This window comes from Prenolepis imparis, unplaced genomic scaffold (genome assembly GCF_030444845.1).
Source record: "Prenolepis imparis isolate NDT839.2.m4 unplaced genomic scaffold, iyPreImpa1.0 SCAF_4, whole genome shotgun sequence".
Lineage (NCBI taxonomy): Eukaryota > Metazoa > Arthropoda > Insecta > Hymenoptera > Formicidae > Prenolepis > Prenolepis imparis.
The window spans coordinates 18,257,777-18,280,148 of record NW_028141162.1 but is presented as its reverse complement, the minus strand read 5'-3'; the positions used below and the strand labels follow the sequence as shown (position 1 = coordinate 18,280,148).

Here is a 22,372-nt window from a genome sequence, read left to right as displayed (position 1 = left end):
AGGATAACTTCTTTTTTTGAACGCCGCCTTAAACTAGGCAAACTCTCGGTTCAGCCGGGTCCTCGATCGCGCTAAACTTCAATTGGAAAAATTATTACGGCCGCAACTTCAAGTCGTACCTTACGAAATAAATCGGAAATAAAAAAAAGTGAAAATATAAACTATGTAATAGCGGCGCGATTCTACATTAAAAATTTTTAAATCAGAGGTAAATCCAAAAGAAGATACCACGCGCTTGCTATTGTACTAGCGCGTTACATTACACATAATAATAATAATAATAATAATAATAATAATAATAATGATAATAATAATAATAATTATAATTATATAATAATAATATTAATAATATAATAATAATAATATATCTCGCGAACGAAAGTTTCTTCGGCGATTTGCGATCGAGAACACTTATTCGCGGCAAAAATCGCGAAACGGACGATTTACGAGCAGTAATAATGAGTTTTACATTTCTTCCTCCCTCTTTCTCTCATCTCTGTGTGCACATCGGTTGTTATTTTTTCTAAGTCCTTATAGCTAAAGTTATTTTATGTACAGTATTGTGGACAATGATTCCTATCAACTTTCACTATCAACTTTCGTCCCCCTCTCCTCCCTCCTTTCCTCTTAAGAGAGCGCCGTTCCCCAATTAACAAACTGACGTCATTCGACGTCAAAATGACGTACGCTTGCTACCTGAGTCATTTCATTCGCAATTTAATATTCAGATAATGTCCTCGAATGTCCCAATCATCGTTCAAACAATTTTTTTTTTAATTAATATAGATTTTGAATACCGAGCCGTTGAATGAAACAGCGTTTGAAGCATGCGCATCATGAATAATTATAATATTAACACATTAATATATTTAATATTATTAATATTAATAATATCAACATACATATTAATATTGATGAAATATTTTTAAAAATCAATGTCAAAATCGAAGATTTTTGGAAATTGAAAAAGATTTAAACTTGTGTAAAATTAACTGTTTGTTTTATTATTTAATTATGCGATTATAAAAACTGCGTCTGATATCACATTGATAAAATTATTTTGTCAAATATTATCCACGAGACAAAATTACAAGCGGATTTTCATTATATTTCTTTATACGCAATGCAAGTTGAATATAAAAAAAATATTATCTTCATCATGTGTTGCTTCATTCAATAGCTCGTATTAAAATCATAATAAGCATGATAATTACGAATTAACGAGAGGTATCTAATCAAAATCTAAGCGCGCTCTCTCTCTCTCTCACACACACACACACACACAAAATAAGAATTAAAAATATTTCCGCCATATTGCGCAAAACGTAACATTGCGATTTTATGTGTTCGAATTCGTCAAAAATCGAAATTTTGTGAAAAATCTATTATCGCAGTAATATGATGTATCACTTTGGATTACGTCGCTCTCTTAAATCATATACAGATCGATATTATCGATATCCGTATATATGTATATTTTATTCGCGGGGGACAATGTCGCATATTATAAAAAAAAATTTTTTTTTAATTAAAAAAAAGAGAAATCAAGACATGAAGTTACGCGTGCGAATCCTAGTTTCCACGATAGAGCGAAAAGAAGGAAACATCCTAATGATAATGATTCATCGACGTTTCTTGGGTTCTTTTCGGCTTTCGATATAAAATAAAAAAAAATGCTACCTATAAATAAACACAATAGATTTTAACATTTCTCCTGTCTCTTCTTTTGTTGGTGGATACAATGCGCACGCAATATAATTTTTACGCTTAACTTCTTAAATATAATTGACACTTAAATCAGAGACTTAACTTAAGTCGATCGTTAATAAAAAAAAAAATACGATCGTCGATCAAAAACGAAGTTTGCGTTTTGATACTCTAATAAAGATCGTATACCGCTTAACAAAGTATAATACGGCCCCAAGTATAGCAAACTGACGTCACTCGACGTCAAAATGACGTATGCTTGCTACCTGGGGCGATACGAATCATCGCACACGTATACATTGATTTCGCAGATAATTATTCGTATCATAACTATACATCTTTAAAGAGCATTCAACTTATGTTTTTTTTTGTCTTTTTGTGTACGTGTATGTGCATATATACGCATTCGGCTTTATGCGTGACACTGTGCATCGAAGTAATTTATTCTCATTTGGTTTCTTTTGGCATACAAAATAATTTTATTTACAGTCTGTTGAGATAATATCAATATTACTTTATCGTTCTTTAATCTTACTTTATTAACTTACATAATAATGTTATATTTACTTACTACATTATGCAGGTAGAGAACTATTTACAGGATATATAATATATAAGACAAATATAAATATCATCATCGAGCAGATTCATTGTGTTTATAAATGTGTGTCTGTGTGTGCATGTGTGTTTCCTCTCTTTGAATCGATCGTTTCGTTGTAGAGATACATATTCGGTAAATTTTTCTCGGATTTTTCTGGAATAATCGGTAACAAATTAAAGCATCGATAAAATTGACCCTGATAAAGTAAAGTAAGTGTTGTCGAAAACTGATTCATGAGCGTTAAATTATTACAATGTGAGAAAAAAATTTGAATGACATATCTCTCTCTACGACATCGTCATATATGTATCGTCAATGCGTATGTGTGAAGGGAAATGAAAGAGAAAAAAATATCGATTAAAACACAGCCGGAAATAAGGCATTGTTAAATGCATAACGTAGTTAGAGAGTCGGGAGTAAAAACGACTCTTAATCCTAACGTAATTAAGACTACTTAACTTACTTTACTTTAAAAAAACTTAAGAAACTTATAACATCACTTATCCATTTATATGTATATAAACATACAGGATGTCCCATTTTAACTTTCGTTGAGATTTCTCAAAAACTAAGGCTACCATCGAAAAACGTTTCATACAAAAGTTGTAGGACTTCGAGGGGGACGTCTTGTTGTAATTACAATAGTTTTATTCCAGATGGAGGCATTTTTTAGATTTCGAGGTTATTATTATACTTTTATAAACAAAACCACCACAATTTTCTTACATAAATCGATTCCTCATAATATTTGGTATTCAAAATTGGTAGAGTGAAATTATCGAAAAATGAATGGAGATATTTTATGCTTCATTCTGACACATTTTGACAAAAAATATGAAATATGCTTGAAACCATCATTTATTTTTCGATTATTCTATTCTAATAAATTTTTCAACGGCAAATATTGCGAGGAATCGATTTTTATGCAAGAAAATTATGGTGATTTCATTTAAAAAACTAATAATGACTTCAAAATTTCAGAAATCCTCCACCTGGAATAAGACTATGCTTACGACAAGACGTTCCCCTTGAAATCCTACAACTTTTGTATAAAACATTTTTCGATAGAAGCCTTGGTTTTCAAGAAATCTCAATGTAAAAATTAAAATGAGTCACCGCCTGTATAAGGGTATAAGAGTCTAATGTAAGTATGTAATTTGTAATTTTCCTATCTAACCCGAATCGAGCGAATTGAATCGCATCGCGGGGGAGAGTTGTTGCTATATAATAACCTACTTAAAAATTTTCAAATTTTGGACATAGCTATAAATTAAACTTAGAAAATTAATCGCAAAGTTTTCGTCTGCAACGAATCAACCAACAGTTTGGCGATCAATTTACAAGCCAAGAATATTCGGCGATAAATATATTTACGTCCCTTGGTGCGAAGAACGTGATAATTATCTAAGACGACGAAATAGTGCGAAGAAAGAATCTAAGAACATAATTATTTTCGATTTCCTATTTTTTTGTTTTTTTTTTTTAATTATCAAGATTCTGTCTTCACTGAAATCTCGTGTCAAGCTTATCAAAACTCTCTATTGTGTCCGAAATAATCTACAGTTACCAATCACTATATCAATTGCTTTCTATCCACTCGACACTTCGCTACTTTTGTGCGAATTAATAAAGATATTTCTTCAATATTCTTCTGTTTATAGCAAATAGAGTTACGGTTTTTCTTTGTGGAAAATTAACAACTGTAGATGGCAATTTTATCAATCATTTGTAAATTGAAAAGAGAGAGAGAGATGGAAAAACAAATATATAAAATTAAGTAACTTTAATTCGATCCAGATATAAAAATGAATAGAAACTCGCGCAGAGAATAGCGAAGTGTTCAACATCAATATTTACAATCGACAATAAGTCCGCCAATATTATCACGTTATTAACAGCTAGTTCTCATTTAGGACACAAGCGGTGGAACATCGTTCACAATCATCAACAAGGATCATCTCCCGTTTAAGACTCAGTACTCGATTACAACAAATATAATTCGAATGGAAGAAAGATGAAGCGAGTGAAAAGATTGTGTTCGCAATCTACATCTGGAATTGAATTCTTCCCTCTTATTCAAATTTTTTACTTCCCATAGTGGTTCATCATTTTCTTAAAAATAGCTTCTTAAAAACTTTCGAGCTGAAGCTATAAGCTTGAAACCTTTTAGCTTACAGCTTCAGCTATAATGTGAATTATTTGAAGATTAGTGACTTCGAAGTGAAGAAAAGTGACTTCGAAGAAGTCTTAAGACTTAAGTGACTTCGAAGAAAAAAAAAGTGAAAGAAAGAAACCGGAAGACGAGGAAGAAAAACGAAGAGTGAAGAGATGATCCTTATTGAGGCTATGATCGATGACATCAGGCGATATCTCCCGGATTATTCAAATATATTTCCAAGATACATCGCTAGTAGGTATTTCCTGTCTCCGTTCAAACAAATTTTCGCCGGAAGCTTCGGAATTCGTTCCTTCCTCTTCTTCGGAAACTGGACAAACTCACTCGTGACACTTCCTTATTATTTTTTTTTTAGTCCAACAGCATACTACGTTGCATGGAATTGCTGCGATAGGTGTTTGCTGGTGCTTTTGTGATGACTGGACGTGTGTCTTTCCTGAAAACGACAAATAAAGATGTGATGTCTGCTCTATATGAAGTAATGCGGGGATGATTGAAAAGAATTTCATACTTGATGACAAACAGCTGATACATTATATAATACAAGTATGTCTCATATATTTATAATATATTTTTAAACAATAAGTCATCTATTATTTTGAGAATAATAAAGAGAATTGTAAATTTAGATTTTTAATATTTATATAAATTTTTCATTAAACGTGAATGTGGCGCAAATTTTAAGTTTTCTCTTCACTTTTGTACGTCATTTATTATCGTTTTTTCGCAAGAAATTTTAATTTGAAAAGGAAAGAGAGTAATTAATAATAATTTGTGAAAGATTTCATTTAAGATTAATTCCAGCGTGTAAAAAGAAGTCTTTCAAAGAAAAAATGCATAACATTGTAATGACATTTAGTGACTAACAAATCGATTAATTATGCGCAATGCGAGTAAGAAAATGGGAGTATAACGTATTGGGATAATTTACGATGATCTTCTTTCGCGAATGTGATTATATGAATCGAAGCGGGAATTAATGAAGCTGCACGCGAATGAGCTTTTACATTTGCAAATTCTATGAATGAAAAAAAATATATATATAAATATTTAAAAATATTGAAATATAAAAATGCATAGCCTACGAGCCTACGCATGCTCATGCCATCATGCACACATACATATACATGCATGCACACACACACACACATTCGCACATATGCATACACACAATTCGCAGAACAATTGATAATATTCTATTACAACAATAAGCAGCAATATAATGCAACAATAACGCAATAATTGCACTCGTATAACAATATAGTAGCAATAATCCTAATAATGTACCCTTCACCAAGCAATAACCCATATAGCAAGCGTACGTCATTTTGACGTTTATTAATGACGTCAGTTTGCTACTTGGAAACGAGACCAAATGACATGAGAGCAACAACGTAATTAATCTTTTTTTTTTTTTAATTTTGCCGTACTTTTGGTGCGTGATACTTATATGATAAATCATCGTAATATGTATTCGTATAATACTAAAGCCGTGATGTGTTAGTATACATACAAAAGAAATGCGACGGTACGGTGTGCGATTTTATATATATTTATATATATATATATATATATATATATATGATATGTATGGTATTGAGAAAAAGACAAAATAATCACTAAGGTACGTTTCGTTTGAACAGATATTTTATTTGCGTTGCTTTTATATTTCTTTTTCTTCTTTTTTGTCGATTACGTGACACGTACGATTCCTGCTGTATAATCTTCTCTCCTTGTATATATGTGTGTGTATATATATGTGTGTGTGTGTGTGTGTGTGTGTGCGCGTGTGTGCGCGTGTGTGTGCGCGTGTGTGTGCGCGTGTGTGCGCGTGTGTGTGCGCGTGCATATGATTCCTAATAAAAATAGTTTTCTATACGTTCGTATATATATATACTTATCTTTTGTACGAATGCAAAATCAAGGATAAATATTTATTACATATTGAAATAAAGATCGACACGATATTTCTAGTTCCTGTGACTATATGACAAATATTTTTTTTATAATTTTTGCGTCTTTTTTTTCTAAACAGGTAGCGTACGTGACAAGTGATGAATACACTGATCGTATACAGAATTTATGCAGCAGTAAATGTGTGTTCGCGTTACACATATAAATGTATATCTCTTTTTCTTCTTTTTTTTTGGCGAGAATTACTTGTACCTTAATATTTATATCCCTCGATTCATTCATATTCGCCGCTCATGAGCTCGTACGCAACTTAGTGACTATCATTTGTTTAAGACGATGCAGCACTCATTGGCTGGACAGCAGTTTTTAGAATCATTAATACGGTTATGTATACGCTGATTTATTCGACGAGTCCGTTAATTAAAATTTGGATCTTTTTTTTGTACGATAGGATACATATGTGACATAGTGATCGAGAGCAAAGAAAAATATTTCAACTATTGATAAAAATTATAAATTTTTAAGATCAAAAATATTTTTGTAGAGAAAACGCAGAAAAACTTACATATTTCTAATGTATACAATATGTATAACATTTCTTTCGCTTTTTTTACGCTTCGTACACTTCTTTTATATATCTTTTTCTCTCTCTCTCTCTCTCTCTCTCTCTTATATATATATCTTACCTTTGCCATCAATCACAGCAGATCATTTATCAAATTTCAAATCACATTTTTTTTTAAATGCTTGCCACTATTTAGCTAATTTGCGACACTATAAACTATAAAGAACTACTTCGATCAACTCCGATTAACTTTAACTTCAGGTTAAACTATATCTTCGTCTCTTTTCAGATAGTTTCAGGTCAGTTCTTAAAAAGAGACAAAGATATAGTTTAATACCGGAGGTTACAGTTAATCGGAGTTGGTCGAAGTGGCCTAAAGGCCGATTTTTCAATAATAGTTTAAACTTCGATCTAAGTTTAAATTATTATTGAAAAACCGGCCCTAAATATTTTGAGACAATTATTTTTCGATAATATTCTTATTAAGACGAAATCAACCAAGTCGCAATTTTAATCGAGGACATAACATGCTCGGTATAATATATCATTAATTCGATACGAAAAATTTTCGCCACGCACAAAATCAAGCTCCGGATTGGTCCACAAATTCGTTTCACGTTAACTAGAAAAGGCTATGTGATCAGACGCTATTAACATGCAAATATATACATATATGTACAGAGTGTTTCACAAATAGATGACCAAACTTTAAGAGCATATTTTACTCGTCATAAGGATGAAAAAAGTCATATAAATATGGGTCCGAAAAAGGAGGAAAATTATTTTCAACAATTTCATTACAAGTGTTCTTACAAAACTCTGTCGTAAATAGAAAGTGTTTACGGACCCATGTTTGTATGATCTTTTTGGTGACTAGAATATGCTCTTAAAGTTTAGTCATCTATTTCTCAAACACCCTGTATATATATTCTTTCTCTTTTCTTATACGATCACAGAATATATATATAAAAAACTAGAGATTTATCTTAGCAATTATTTTGTCTTTCTGCTATTATCGTGATTGCACAATACGATTACGCAATTTCTTCACCGTGCACGTGATTTCCGTTTGTATATATTCCGTTCCACAGTATTAGCAATATCTTAGATTTACATTTGAAAAATTAATAAACGGGATTAAATTAAACGGAAATTAAATTAAAAACGTTATAAGTCGCTTAATTGATTTGCAAATTGCTTTAAATGATAAATCACAGAAGAAACGCGTCATTTTGTTAGCTGAAAGCGCCAATGGCGACGCATACACGATAGAGGTTTTTCTTCAAGACGCTAAAATATCGCACTTTAAAAAAAACACAACGGTTTTTTACTTTTTATAAAATATCAAATATATACATACTATAATAAAGATTCTAATCTAAAAGTTGAAATATTCGGCTGCACACGATGAGAAAAGCCGCGATTATAAAAGTACATATGCCTAAGAAATAATTTCGCTTCCCGTGTAAGCTTCAATATAATATGATGGTCATCGAAAGCTAATATATGTAACATATCAATATCAGAAAGATATCTAACATATATATGTATCAGTTTGCATAGTAATAAGATGAAAAGAGTAAAAATATAAATTTAAGAAAAATAAAAAAAGAAGTAATTTTTGAAAAAGCTTAATTTGACACAATGATTGATTTTTAATTATTATAAGAGGAAAATTAGAGTGTCAAAAAAAATTAAATCTAAAATAAGTAAAGTAAAATAAAGTAGCAATTGTGTATAATATGTGTATAAAATGAAGAAAAAGTTTACTGAAAAACTTTACTGAAAAAAAGCTAATTCAAAATAGTTTACGAAGATTTTAATACTATAAATATTATTTCTATATTATAAATATGATTAGACATTAGATAAAAATCAAATTGAAGTCAAAGTGAAATAAACTATAGAGATAGGGAGAAACACATCAGCGGACGTTTAAAAATTAATCAAAAGTAAAAAAGCAATGAATGTGTGAGAAAACTTACAAAGACTAAGAGATAAAGAGATTTAGATTGAGTTAGATATTACAATTAAAATTAATGTAAATAGTGATCCTTATTATGTGAAGCTCACGGAGAAATCGATAGGTTATATACATGCATATACACATATTCACACATATAATACATATATATGTTGAAGATAGCAAAGAGAGATGATTACGTAGCATTTTCGAAGTATATTCGAGTTTACACGGGAAGAAAAAGTTACACATAGTTACACAAACACATACAGAGGATAATCATATCATTAAAGAAGATATCATCATCTCTATATATATATATACTATTGATCATAAATCCTCTGCAATTTCTTCGCAAACCAACTAAATATTCCGCGTACGTTGAAAAATACGCGATAGTAATCGTGACAACAGTTATAACAATCAACAACAATGATACATTTTTCACGATTTCCGATATAATACCGCTTTTTGCGCGCATGTTATATACTATATTATATACAATTCTTAAAAAATATTCGTATATATGCATATAAATACGTATACAAACATAGAGGAAATATATAGTGCAATATATATCGCATGATTTAATCCAACAAGTTCCTGAGTCAGTATTTGTTCTATAAAAATTCCACATTACATCTCGCTAAGAAAAATGTACATAAAATTTAATCGAAAAATTATAAATAATAATCTCCGATTAAATATAACGAAAGTTTGTGGTTTTTCTCCGCTTGATTCGTAAATGTAATCGTTTCTCACAATTCTCACTAAATACTTTCGGAAATGACACTATCGACGCCTATTATAGAAAATTATAGTCGCTCTCTTCGCTATTATGTATTTTCGTCTATTTCAGCCTGGCAGTGTCCTTTTTTTTATATTCTCAAACTTTCACACGACACAATTTTCTTCTTCATCGCAACTATGGCTGTAAACTTATACATATATGCTGTGTAATTCTCTAAAAAAATAGTTTGTTTTTATATATATTATATATCTGGTAGTTAATTATTATTATTATGCGATGTATTGTGATGAAGATAAAGCGTAAGAATGTAAAAATGTAGGAACGTCTAAAGAAAGATAAAATGATTTTCAAAAAATTTCTTGCGACATTGATTTTTTTTACAAAATAAAAAAAACACTAATTGCAAGAGTATATAAATTACGATTGCAAAGGATGATTTTAAAAATCACTTTAAAGTGATTATTACGCGTAGCTAATTGGGAAATTTTTTGAAAATCTTAATCAAAATTATATACAGGTTTTGAACATGATGTAACACGAAACTCTACTTAAATAATAGATACAATCGTAAATTAGAATTCAAATCTAAATGATAGGAAATAAATCGTAATACGCACTTTCCAAAAGTGTGTATTTGAATAATTTATACAAAAATACTATATATTTATACTATATATTTATACGTAGAAGATCTCATATTAAAGGACATCATCATCCTTACCAAATCATAGATCCTCTCTTTCAAAAATTTTAAAAATTATATTTTATGTAACTTTTATTTTTATAATGCAATTATCTTTATAATCTTTAAAATTACTATATATAATATATATATATATATAAAAGGAAAGTATAATAGCAAAAGCAAGGGCAAGTCTATTTCTATAGCATACTCTTACAATGTGTGGGTCATGCTGGCTTTATTGGGGATTTTAGTAGGAGCTACACACTGAATCTAATTTTAAAAGAAGAAGGTAAATTAGGAGACGTGAATATAAAATACTGTAAACCACGTCAAATGCTTTGCTGCAAACAAGTTCTATCATTGTGTACAACACCATCAATTTCTACATAGATATTTAAATTTAACTTCAATTTTTCGTAATGTCTATGCGAGATTGGGGTTGTAGGTGACTAAAGATTGGACAGTTTCCATACAATATCATACTACCATATTTGTGTACGTTAAGTTTTTCATACACAATTTTCCAGGCACGTATAAACTGCACGATTGACATCGTTATATATAGTTTCACTACAATAGAGTTAAAACATTGGAATAAAATGTCAATTTTAAGATTCTCTACAATGGGATATTGTGCTACGTGTACAAAAAAAAAAAGAGAAAGAGAGAGAGAGAAAAGCAATCGAAGCAGTTGTGTAATAAAAAGTAAATATATATATAGTATACAATAGTGTATCACATGCTACTATTTCTACTACTTCAAAAACTATTTCGCAAACTCGAAGAAAGAGAAGAAAAAAATTAATAGCGCTTTTTTGGGTAGTTCTGAAAAAAACGATGAACGATGTCACAGTCTCGCATATTAGAGTTTCAGTTCGCATTGAAAAATAAAAAAACAAAAATATTTATGTGCTATGTACATATAATACATATATACATATATATATTTATATTTTCATTATATATTCAGTCAATAAAAATCAATTGCTCCCCATCGAGCCATTCACGTAATCGAAAAATGTACAAGAAAGAAAAAAGTATTGTTCAGAGAACTTTTCTTCTTCTTTTACTGCGTTAGATACAAATATTTCAAAGTAATATAAAAAAAAAAAAAAAAAATCGTTCGTGGAATAAGATAAAAGGCATACACAAAAAAAAAAACAAGAAACATGATTGTTTTAAGAGAAACACATTGCTCTATCTATCGAACGTAATTTTAAACAAAGTATTTATATCCATACAAATTAAAAACTATACAAAAAGTATGCAAAAAAGAAATATTTTTGTTAATATAAAATATATGCACGTCCACGATTATTGACTTTCTGTTTTATGAACGTTTTTTCTTTTCTTCTTTAAGTCTCATCCGAATCACGAAAAGTTGCTAAAGAATTTTGTCTGACGTTCAAAATCTCTTTTCTCCCCCACCCCCTTCACTCTCTCTTTCTTTCCATCCCAATTGTTTTTCGAAACGTACGTTTTTTACATTTACAATTTTTGCAATTAAAAAATATTTTGAATATTATAAATTTAAAAATTCTTTTACACTCTAAGCTCTTTACTTATCGCCCCCTTCCCCTTTTTTAGTTTGATTTTATCTCGCGAAGTCTTTATAACTTATCATCATGGTTTTTTTATGACAATCTTTTATTTGCAGTATTATTATAGTAAAATATATTTTCACAAAATCCAATGTAAAGAAAAATACATACTTTACTTTACTAATTTTGCCTCATGTTTTTCTTGATATTAAGCTCAGCTTTTTCTTAACGATGAGGACATTCGGAGAATTTCTAATCTAATTTTTAAACTATAAAAATTATGCAAAGAAATGTACAAAAAAATGTACAAAAAATACAAAAAAAAATATTTTTTTAATTTTTTAATTTTGTTTTAATTTTTTTTTAATTTTTTAATATTTTTTTCTTTTAAAAAAATTTTGATATTTACCTAAATATCTTTTCTATTCTTTTTAATTAAAAATTCTTTTTATTATTTTTATTTGGAAGGGAGGTTAATTCCAAACCGCCCCCTTCCTTAGGATCTGTCAATGAATCCTTTGTTTCATCAATTGGGACGAAAAAAATTTGAATATTAAATGTGATAAAATTCATTGCACAAAAATTGTCCAAAAATATACAAAGAAAATTTACTTTTTTTTAAATTTTCTATCTTCTTTTTAGTTTTTAATTTTTTATATTTTTCTTCGTCCTTTTAAGGCTCCTGAGTCCTCGCCGTGTTAGATTTAGTCAGAGGCAAGAAAGCACACGTTAAAAATTCTTAGATGCCATTTTTAAATAAAAAGATATTTCGATGAAACACAAAAAAAATCATGATGATAAGTTATAAAGACTTCGCGAGATAAAATTAAACAAAGAAAAAAAGGGGGATGGAGTAATAAGAGCCAGGCACAGTAAAGAGCTTAAAGTGCAAAAAAAATTTTTAATTTATATTATTCAAAATATTTTTGAAGTGCAAAAATTATTGTAAATATAGATGTAAAAAACGTACGTTTCAAAAAATAATTGGGACGAAAAGAAAGAAAGAGAGAGAGAGAGAGAGAGAGAGAGAGAGAGAGAGAGAGAAAGAGAGAGAGAGAGAGGGGGGGGGGGGGGAGAGAAAAGAGAATTTAAACATTGGCAACTTTTCGTGATTCGGATGAAACTCGAAGAAAAGAAAAAAACGTTCATAAAACAGAAAGTCAACAATCGCGAACATGCATATATATTTTATATTAACAAAAATATTTCTCTTTTTTTTATCTTCTTTTTCTTTATATATTTTTTTGTACAGTTTTTTAATTTATAATGTTCAAAATATTTTGTTACACTACTTCAGATGGCTTTAGCACACTTTTAAAATACCTCATAAACTATTCTCTAATCCCTTGACAGCCAATCAACAACTGTAAAATGATCGTGATATCAGACTTGCAATGCGGAATGACTGCGCATGTGCAAAGACTAGACGGACTGGGCCTCACATTACAGTCATTTTGCAGCTGTTGATTGATCATAAAAGGAAAAGGATAGTTTTCGAAGTATTTTAAGAGTGTGATAAAGCCATCTGAAGTGCTGTTTCATCGAAATATCGTTTCAAAATGGCATCTAAGAATTTTTAGCGTGTTTTCTCGCCTCTGACATCACAATTCCAACATGGTGAGGAATCAGAAGCCCTAAAAAGAAAAATTTATATTTTTCTTAATTTTTAAAATTTTTTTTAATTTTCCATTTTTTTATTCTTTTCATTTTTTTGGAAGAAGTTAATCCCAAACCCGCACCTTTTCCCCTCCCTATCCGTCAGTAAGTACTTTCCTCATCATTTGAGCCGGAGAAAAGAAAATTTAAAAATCACACATAGTAAAATTCATTGGCAACTCGACCTTCCATGACCTTTAAAAAAAAAATGAAATGTGTATATATACATATATACATATAAAATCACTTTTCTGTCAAAGGATGCGAAAACAGAAATGCTTATTACATGGCGGAAGGGGGGGGCGGAGGAGGCGGCGGTGGTGGGGGTCCGCTCGGCAGAGGTGGGGGGGACGGTGGCGGCTCGAGCGGCGGCGGGGGCAGCGACTGCGTCCCCTCGTCCTGCCGAGGGACCACCGTCAACTGATTGGCGTGCATGAGATTTTGCAAATTCGGGATCAAGGACGGTGGCGGCAACGACGTATTGATGGCGCCGCCGTCCGGCGTTATTATCAGGGCGTTTCCCGCCGGGTACATCGGGTACTGAGACAATTGCTGAAACTGTTGGTAGTACTGTTGATACGCGGGGTCGTATACGTACCCGGCGGTCGCGCCGAAGTGCATCGAGGGTGGATAATTGGGGTAAAAGTATGACTCTGTCTGATCGACGTAGCCAGCGACGGCAGCAGCAGCCCCTCTCGCGTCATGAGGGGGATGGTGGGGATGATGGGTCTGATGATGGGTCTGATGATGGGACTGATAGGGGGGAGGTGGCTGATGCTGTTGATGATCGCGACCACCACGGCTGTTACCATAACTGTCACGTTGATAGCGACCACCGGCGCTACCACGTTGACCGGAAGTCGCGTGATGGGGTGGTGGTGGTGGTGGTGGTGGCAAATTGCGACCGTCATAATGCTGACGGCCGCCTCTACCACGTACCTTATTATTGCTGCCGGAGTTATAATGTCTGCCGTTCTGCCGTTCCCCGGGTGGTCGGTGGCTCTGGTGGCTGTAACTCGCGGGTATCGTCAGCATCTGCTTCTTCAGCAGCGAGGAACCGCCGCCACCACCGGGAATCATCGCCAGATGACTCTGGTCGCTGGGTATCTCGATGACGCGCTTCCGAATCGTCATCTCGTTCGTGGATGTTTCGGTGGAGAATTGAGCGGAACCGCCGGAACCGTTTGTCGACGAGGACAAGGATGGCGGCGGCACAGAACTTCTGGAAATCCCATCGGTACGTATTTTGATTTTCAGCGAACCCTGGACTTGCTGCGCGGGCGAGCTGGACACATTGTCGGTGCCCTTGAGTCGTTCCTTGGGTATCTTGATCTTCAGACCCGAGCCCTGCTGCGATATGTTCTTGTTCTCCGACGAGCTGGAACCTGCGCCGAGCACGCTCGATGACGTTTCCGTGCTCAGGTTTAGCTTGTCCTTGGGGATCGTGATCTTGATGGGCGCCGCCGCCGTTGTAGCGATCTCCTCGCTCCTCTCCTTCTTCTCCCGGTGTCTCTCCTTGTCTTTATCTTTGTGCTTGTGCTTATGTTTCTCCTTGCTCTTTTCTTTATCTTTATGCTTATGCTTTTCTTTTTTCTTCTTCTTCTCGCTCTTGTGGTGCTCGGATCGCTTCTCTTCGATCGCGGGGACCACTGTCATTGGTGCGTGAACCGATCCCGAAGCGATTGGCATTGCTGCTTCTGGCACATTGTTGCTGCTATTCGGCAGTATCATCGATACTCCGTCGGAGAGAACACTAATGTCGACCGTCGAGGCTATCGACGTGAAGTTATCGTTCACGGTCGGCATCGCCAAGCAAGGAATCGTCACCGGCAGCTGATGATCCGTCAACGAATGATGGATAGATTGTTGCTGATGCTGATGCTGCTGCTGCAGCTGCTGTTCCTGGTGCACCTGCTGAGAAGATATCTGACTGTCAATCTGTGGCAGACCCTGCAGGAGCGATGGCATCGGCGCTAATGGTTCCTGAAGCAGTGCGCTTATACTCTGCGCAGACTTGATCGGAGACGAATACTCGAGTTTCGACTGCAATTGAGAGTGTAGAGACAATTCGGATGGTCTCTGACCGGATCCCGGTTGTTGGTCCTTCTTGATGTAATGTTCCAGGAGTTCTCTTTTCGCGCGATGTTCCGGAAACTCTGCTTGCTTTATCGCGTTAAGATCTATACCGTTCAGCGTGTGCAGATTCAGCGACGTGGCTGCAATCTTATGCTGCGATGAGATCGCATTGAAACGCGGCTGATCCGAGTCGAAGGGTTTTATGAGCTCCGGCGGCTTCAGGTCATTGATGACGGACGACGACGCGCCGCCGTTTCTGTTATTCGACGACGACGATGGATTGTTGTCACGTATAGGTTGTATCAGATCGGGGACGCGACCTAGCATCTTCATCGCCTCCAGACTGGACGTATCTTCCAGCTTGATCTCAGGTTTTACCTTTACGGGCTGCTCAATGGCGGTCTCACCGATGCTCGACGTACGGGCTCTCTTATTATGGGACGCAAACGTCGACATGCCGTCGCTGGAGGACGAGCGTTTCATCGCCGACGCGTCCTGCGAATTTGGGGAATTCGCGAACGGCGACGCACGTTCCTTCAGCTTCGCGGCGGCTGCGGGGAGCAGAATCTTCTGCTTACATTTAGGCCTCGCGCCAGCTTGCACATGCGATTCCCTGGTGGTAGGCGTCTCCGGGCTGAAGAGTGATCTGTGCTTACCGGAGGGAGGTGTGTGCATGTCGACGCAATTTTTCTCGACGAGATTCTCCTCGTGCGCCGGCATCGTTCGTGGTCGCTTTTCCAGTTTTGGATCGTCCACGTTATTCAGATTCAGACAGGATTGGGCACTGCCATTTTTGATGGTGTCCTTGAGAATTTGGGACACGCCCTGAACGGTATGCTGATTGTACAACAGCGTCTTAGCCGGCGCAGACTTTTGCTGAGTCATCTGTGACGACGAGGCGCTCGGCGACGCATCCTGAGAAAGCGCATTTTGTCCGATCGTCGCCAGATGCTTCGCGTCGACCGCAAACGAACTGTTCTGCGACTTGTCCTGCTGCTGATTGTACGATTTCGAGTGATGCGTCTGTTGTTTCTGCTGCGCGTTCATCAGATACGGCATGTCCGCCTGCTTCGGCGGCGGCAACGGTTTCTCGATCAGCTTCCGCACCTCCTCGCATCGTTGCTCCGTCTCCGTCTTTCGTCGCTGATTCTCGATTCTACATATGTCCGAATACTTGGCGGACTTAAGCCGCGGATCCTCCCCTCGATACAACCTCTTGTCGTGCGCTTGATGCTTACCATCCAGCGCGTTCAATCTATGTCCGCTGTGATTGTTGTTGCTTATCTTCTCCTGTAAACTGCCGTATCCCGAATCCTGCGCGATGTCCGATCGATGAGACAGAGATTCGGACGAACCGTCCAAATTAACGTGAGCGTGCGACGAATGCGCGATATTATGCTCTCTCGACAGTCGTTGTCTATTGGCCTCACGATTAGGGTCTCTAGGATGACCACTAGTCGAATGTCTCTGTGGCACCGGTTGCCCGACCTTCATGTCCGATCGATGATGATGATTGTGATGGAGACTCGTACTCTTTTGCACCGGCATCTGATGCTTGCTTGACACGCTCACGCCCGACATGGGTTTGTGATGGGTGTGCGAATGATGAGGAGGCTTGCTAGGATCGGAGATATGGCACCCAATCGCCGCTGCTGCCGCAGCCTTCTCTCTCTCCAAACGTTCGCGCTCCTTCTTCTCGCGATATTCCCGATAATCCATCGCTGCTCTGGACGTCGACGGTCCCGGGACGACTCCGGCTTTCTTCTCGTCTTGTTTCTCCTGCTGGCCGTGATGAGAGCGACTCGAATGGGCGACGGCACCGTCCGACGCGTGATGAGAGCGACTCGAATGAACGACAGCGCCATCCGAAGCGTGATGAGAGCGACTCGAATGAGCGACAGCGCCGTCCGAAGCGTGATGAGAGCGACTCGAATGAGCGATGGTAGTTGCGGTAGAAGCGGAGGCGACGGCACCGTCCGTCGTATGATGGGACCGACTCGAATGAGACATGCCGGAAGGACCGGGAACACTTTCCATCGAGTGATAGCGCATTAAATGAGCGACGGTGGCGGCACCAGGATTATCCGCCGGAGACTGTATTCTGCGCGGCTCGACGTCCTGTCCAGCGGAAACGGGAAACAAGTTAGAATCTGCCCATTGATATTTCAACTGGAATTATATTTCATTTGTGATCTGGTGATTGTGATACGAATTACGGATGAGAGAAATAAAAAAAATTGTTTAAATGCACAACGAGATTGTTCGTAGGATCGTGATCTACAAATTACTTACAAAGGGAGAATTCGGGAGATGATGAGCGGTTGGACTCTGATTAGCGGAAATGCTCATAATTTTTCTCTTTAATCTCGATGGGCACTTGTCGAATATGTGTAGGAACTCGTTTGTGAGTTCTTGAAGTAAATCCCCGGTCACGGATTTGTCTACGTACCAGAACCATTGTTTTCCTTCGGTACTTTGAGGTATCTGTGCGTAAAAAGGAAGAAGAAATATCCGTTAGATCATGTTGACATGACGTGAGAAAAATTGAACGTGAGGTATAAATTGACAAATTGAGAAACATATAACAAATATGACATGTGGATTATGTTACAATTTTCATTCTTATCACTTTCTGATTATTTTGCATAAATTTACGTAAATATTTATGAAATATAAGCTCTCTCTTACCTCCCAATTGGACCATTTGCATGCGAGATGTATACAAAAGCAGGCGACAACTGTGGGCTTATATTGCAGACACATTGTCGTCAAATGTAAACTGAAAAGAGACATACTCGTATAAAAACAAAATAAAAATATGCATAGCTCATAAGATTATTATTTAACAGATTTGCGAATCAAAACTTGCTTGCTTGCAACACAATGATAAGCTTGTATAGAGCTTTAGAAATATGAGAAAATAATATGCACTATATTACCTGTTGGACGCCATGAAGTACGACGTTTGAGCTAAGTCTTTGCTTGCTAAAAACATTTTATACAATTCAATGTAACTGGAATTGAGAGATGCAAGGCCAGAAGAAAAAATTTTATCTCTACCTTTGACAAGTTGACAGCACCTAACTACATGTGTATGCGGATGATCTATTGCGACATCGAATCCTAATGTTTGTAGAAGTACATTCTCATTAAACACCAGATCTTGGGCCTGTTCAAGAAATTGCTGTGAAGTAAAATTCGTCGTTATAAGATATATAAATATAAAAGATAGGTAAAATGTATTAGTAGTTTAATTATAAATTAATATAATTTGAAAAACTTACTTCTGATCTGGTGTCAGGTATCGGGTTGTCTCGGTGAAGGCATGTGTATGCAACTCTTATCACATGTTCTAACTTTCGCGGCTGTTCTTCTACTTTTGCTGCTAAGAAAAGTGCTGCCACAGCCATAGAATTTCTGTGAAACTGTGTCAGCGAATGGAATACGTAAAATCTGTGCATGTAGACTATGGCTGTATTGATGCATAATTGCGATCTAAATTTTTGTAAATTAAGGAAAACACTCCTTTCATAAAATTTCTAAAGGTTGATGACAATTGTTGTACTAATGAAAACACTAGAAAATTATATAAACTGTTTAACACAGAGCAATTAAAAATTATATAATTATTTTTATATTGTTCATCTTGTGGCATAATTGCATTAAATAATATTATAACAAAATTTATTATCTCTATATATAAAATAATCATTTTTCAAAATTAATATTATTTCTAATTAATATTATTTATTCTAATTAATATTATTATTATTATTTCTAATTATTAATTTAACTTTATTAGTCTATTCATTATTCTTTTTAAAATATTATATAACTAAAATAATAGATTAAAAAATAAATAAGATAATAATTAAAAAAAAAAAAAAGTAAATATAGATAAAATAGTAGACAAGCAACAGATAAAATAAATTATATATATATATATATATAAATAAATTTTATATATATAATATATATATAAATAAATTTTATATATATATATATATGTGTATATATATATATAAAATTTAATTTAAATTAAGCAAAAGTAGAAAATAGCCGCGTAAAGTTAGAAAATATAATAAAAATTAAATATATACATATATAATTATATATATATATGTATATATATATATATGTATATATATATATATATATATACATATATATAATATATATACATTATATTGTGCAAAGGCTAAAAATATTTTCATAAAAATGTTAACAACACATTATTTTACTAGGTATTAGGACATCGTAAACGATCATTTTCTTGCACTGATGCTTCAATATAAAATCTAATAAAAAAATATATTATAACTTTCTTGCTTTCAATCCACAGTACTATCTCTGTAGTATAATTCATAATACCAATTCATAATACAACATAATTAATAAATAAAAAGAACAAATTACAATAAAATCTTCAAATTAAAAAAAAAAAAAATATATATATATATAAATTCTTTAGAAAACTTCGCTTTAAATTAGAAAGGGAAATGAAAATAATAAAAAAACGAACTATATAGTTCTAACTATGTTGTTAGAAATTTGATATGATTAATTTAAAATGGTAAGATTAAATGGTACAATAGAGGTATAAAAGAATTTATTTGATTTTGTTTGCATGTACATCCATACTCAATCATACTCAATTTCATGAATTGTCTGTCAACATATTGTCTGATCACATCTGTTTTTTATTTCTTCCTAATAATAAATCAGTTTATAAGATTTGGTAACAATTCTAAAGTTTACTGAAATAGCATTATACACTATTAATATATATCATCACTAGGAAATAAATCCAAGACATAAAGAAATTAAAACATTAATATGTATTTTAACAATTTCTTTTTTATAAATATATTGAAAAAAAAGAACTGCTCTTTCCATACGACGTAGGAGAATAAACATAGCTGAGGATTACATTCTGAAGAGTTGTAAAAATCCATGATAAAAAGTCTCAAATAAAAATAAACAGATTTCAGATACTGCCAAATATATTTTGACAACTTGCTTGTAATGACCTGCAAAGATAGCGCTGCGTTAAATAACTTATAAGTAACATTTGACGTTTCTACAAGATATAACAAAAATGTGGAGCGCTACTTCAGCATATTAAGTCATCGAAATGAGCAAATAAGTTAGACCATATAAATTTATGTCCAAAAGTGCGTTTTCACATTACAATTACATTTAGATCAAAACTTAGGATAATCACAAAGCGTATTATATGTACACAATAAAAAATGGAATATAATTCTCCTATTTCAAAATAATTTATCAAAGCAAAATGAGCAAATTTTCCAAAAATTGCCTGTCAAAAGCAGCAGTTGTCAAACTGGCAGAACGATGAGGTCAATTAAAAATCATTTCTGGACATATGTTTATATGAACTTTTTCCTTCGTTTCGATGAGTAGAATACATTCCTAAAATAGCAGCAACAGAGTTTTGTTGTATCCTGCATAATACACTCCTAGAAAACAAAAATTCAGATGTTACTGCGACATAAAATACAAGCAAGGAAATATTTGAGTGACAAGATTGATTCGATAATATCGATAGATTAGTATTTCGAATTTGTAGTTTACGTTACTATCAAATTCGACTGGAATAAGAATACTCGATCTCTTCCTGTATCAATCAAGCATATTCTCTATTATTCTTGGATTAAATAGGTCTGTTCTTTTCAGCTGAACTGGCTGCGCTAGTTCAGAGTTTATCTTTTTTACTCCACATTGGAAGAAAAAAGATGAACTCTAAATAGTGCAGCCAGTTCAGCTGAAAACAGACAGACACACACACATCCACCGCTGCTTTGAGTAACACTTACGTGTTACTCAAAAAAAGAGAAAAATAATTTCAACAGAGGAGCCTCTCCTCGAGTTAAGGTTTCCCTCTCAACGTCCCTAGAAATTCGCAGCAATTAATGATCGTTTACGATACCTGGAATGCACCAAATTCCAATATGGTGAATCGTTTCCCCGCACGTTGTACCTTCGTGTGTACGACAGACACGTGTTTTTCGGGGACACGATTTCTTTCGCGTGTCGCAAAGTTAAATAAACAAGAAAAAAACAAAAAAAACAAAAAATCTGTCTACCAAGAAAAAAGGAAGGAGAGATATTATAGTGCAACACGTTTGCATTCTTGATGATATGCATAAAAAGGATACACCACAAGTCTCTGTCCCATATCCTGAATAAAATTCGCCGCTTGCTGGCGATAACTTAGCTCCTTGTCCGCGTCGATGCCATGTCTTCTGCTCGGCGTGTTTGCAAGCTGCTCTCTCGTAAAGTACCATCGTTCGTCAGCCGCCATTTATATGTATATATGTACACACGAGAATCTCCACTCGACCCGAGTAAACGATGATGCACGCACGCACGATTCGCGCGAACACAGAGACGGGAGGGGATGAGAGGGAGAGGAGGAGAGGGGGTGGGGGGAGGGAGTCTCGAACACTCGATATACGCACTACTTCGGTTATCTTCTTCTCCCACCCGTGGCTAATATCACGTCGCTCGCTCGAGATTCAAAATGGCGCCGCACTGGTTCACGGATATCGTAAACACTCGGTGCAAGAGAGATAGAGATAGAGAACCTCTCGTATATATATTTGTTATTGAAAGAATCTTGCCACAAATGGGATTTCTTCGTTTTCGCACTTCATTACGTCAGAGTTTATATGAACTGTCAATGATTGATAGAAAACAATCTTTCCTTCTTGTTT

The 22,372-nt window shown here is 34.5% G+C and overlaps 1 protein-coding gene across 3 annotated transcripts; it reads right to left on the bottom strand.

The window, feature by feature from the left end:
- Positions 1-905: 905 nt before the first annotated feature.
- Positions 906-22,365, bottom strand: LOC145935058 (uncharacterized). Of its 3 annotated transcripts, XM_083036077.1 has the most exons (8): positions 21,815-22,365; positions 18,920-19,130; positions 18,696-18,819; positions 18,575-18,620; positions 18,324-18,414; positions 17,928-18,119; positions 14,499-17,804; positions 906-4,920 (listed from the first exon to the last, which is right to left on the bottom strand). In XM_083036077.1, exons 1-8 carry the CDS (start codon positions 21,958-21,960, stop codon positions 4,852-4,854), a joined length of 4,185 nt encoding a protein of 1,394 aa, XP_082892203.1. In that variant the 5' UTR covers positions 21,961-22,365; the 3' UTR covers positions 906-4,851. The 3 variants fall into 3 exon arrangements, with proteins under 3 accessions (XP_082892203.1, XP_082892201.1, XP_082892202.1); XM_083036075.1 differs by lacking the exon at positions 906-4,920 and having other exon boundaries at positions 5,146-17,804; XM_083036076.1 differs by lacking the exon at positions 906-4,920 and having other exon boundaries at positions 5,147-17,753.
- Between the last annotated feature and the right edge of the window lie 7 nt (positions 22,366-22,372).